Source organism: Trachymyrmex cornetzi, unplaced genomic scaffold (genome assembly GCF_001594075.2).
Source record: "Trachymyrmex cornetzi isolate Tcor2-1 unplaced genomic scaffold, Tcor1.1 scaffold397, whole genome shotgun sequence".
Lineage (NCBI taxonomy): Eukaryota > Metazoa > Arthropoda > Insecta > Hymenoptera > Formicidae > Trachymyrmex > Trachymyrmex cornetzi.
In genome coordinates, this window is record NW_017298713.1 from 165,569 (window position 1) to 166,789 (window position 1,221).

Consider the following 1,221-nt stretch of genomic DNA (forward strand, 5'->3'; position numbering starts at 1 on the left):
TTGAGGTCTAGCAGCGCGCCAAGTATTTTTACATAAAAAATTTTATTTTAATAAAATTTTCTGATTTTGTAATGCTTCGTCTTTAATTTTTTTTAGATTAAATGTTATATTACATTGCAAATATAAAAGACTCTTGAATAGAAAGATAAAGGTAATATTTTTCGCAATAAATTTATTAATAGTTTTTATAGATTAACATCTTTATAATATATGATGCTTGATGGTAGCATCAAATTATTAAATTGTTTGTCAATTTAATTCGCGATTACTAGAGTAGTTTTAATTGCGTTTATTTAGTCCAGAAAAAATTCGGCGCGCAGTTTGAAAAAGACTACAATATGGTATATATGCAAGTACATATACAGTATATATTAGTAATTCAAAATTGAATTATTTAAAGCAACGAAGATCCAGCTCCAACCGTAATAGGCCGTTACACCCTAATATTAATTGAGAAAGATAAAGGTACGTATCATTTTGTCTCGTTAATTAAATGTTATATGTTGCAATAAAATATATGTTCTTTTCGCAATTTACAAAATACAATAATATATGTTATATGTTGCAAGAAATTATATATTCGTTTTGCAATTGGCGTAGTTTAAAGATTTGATTTCATTTCTTTTTTAATACATGCATACATATTACTGAGGGGTAATTTATAATAAAAAATTAACAACATTACCACTTGAACTATGTTATTTATGTAACGGTTTTTTTTTAATTTATGTAAAGTACAGTTTTTTATGGAAGGTACATGCACACTTGGCGCCTTTTTTTTTACCTTTTTTTAAAAAGATAATTTTGTTAAGATATCACGCATTTTGTAGTGTTAAACATCTTATATTCTTATATGATTAATACTATATCTCTTCACACGTGTGCGTAATACTAGAACATATTATCTATTATCAACATTTCCTAAAAATAATGTAGAATTGTTTTTAGCAGCTCTCTAGGCCATTGCTTTTTTGTAACTTGCGTATCATCAGCTTCAATCCAAGGTGAACCTTCTATACATATTTATAAAATGATCGTTTTCGATACATGGACCATAGTGAAATATAGCATTCATAACTTTGTACGGCTGTCCAGCTATTAGTATTGCACTTGTTGGAAGAGCATATAAATTAATTTTTTTGGCACCTTCACTAATGTTCCATTTTGGTATGAAAATGAAATTAAATGGATGATTATCTGTTTCGTCTCTCAATGTTATTT

General features: G+C 26.9%; 1 protein-coding gene across 1 annotated transcript in view; it reads left to right on the plus strand.

The window, feature by feature from the left end:
- LOC108764159 (uncharacterized) overlaps positions 1-433 on the plus strand; it is an 8,716-nt gene extending 8,283 nt beyond the window's left edge. The window contains exon 11 of the mRNA XM_018512242.1: positions 401-433. Within this exon, the coding sequence (XP_018367744.1) occupies positions 401-426 (26 nt within the window). The 3' untranslated portion in view covers positions 427-433. The remainder of the gene's footprint in view (positions 1-400) is intronic.
- The last annotated feature ends 788 nt before the right edge of the window (positions 434-1,221 follow it).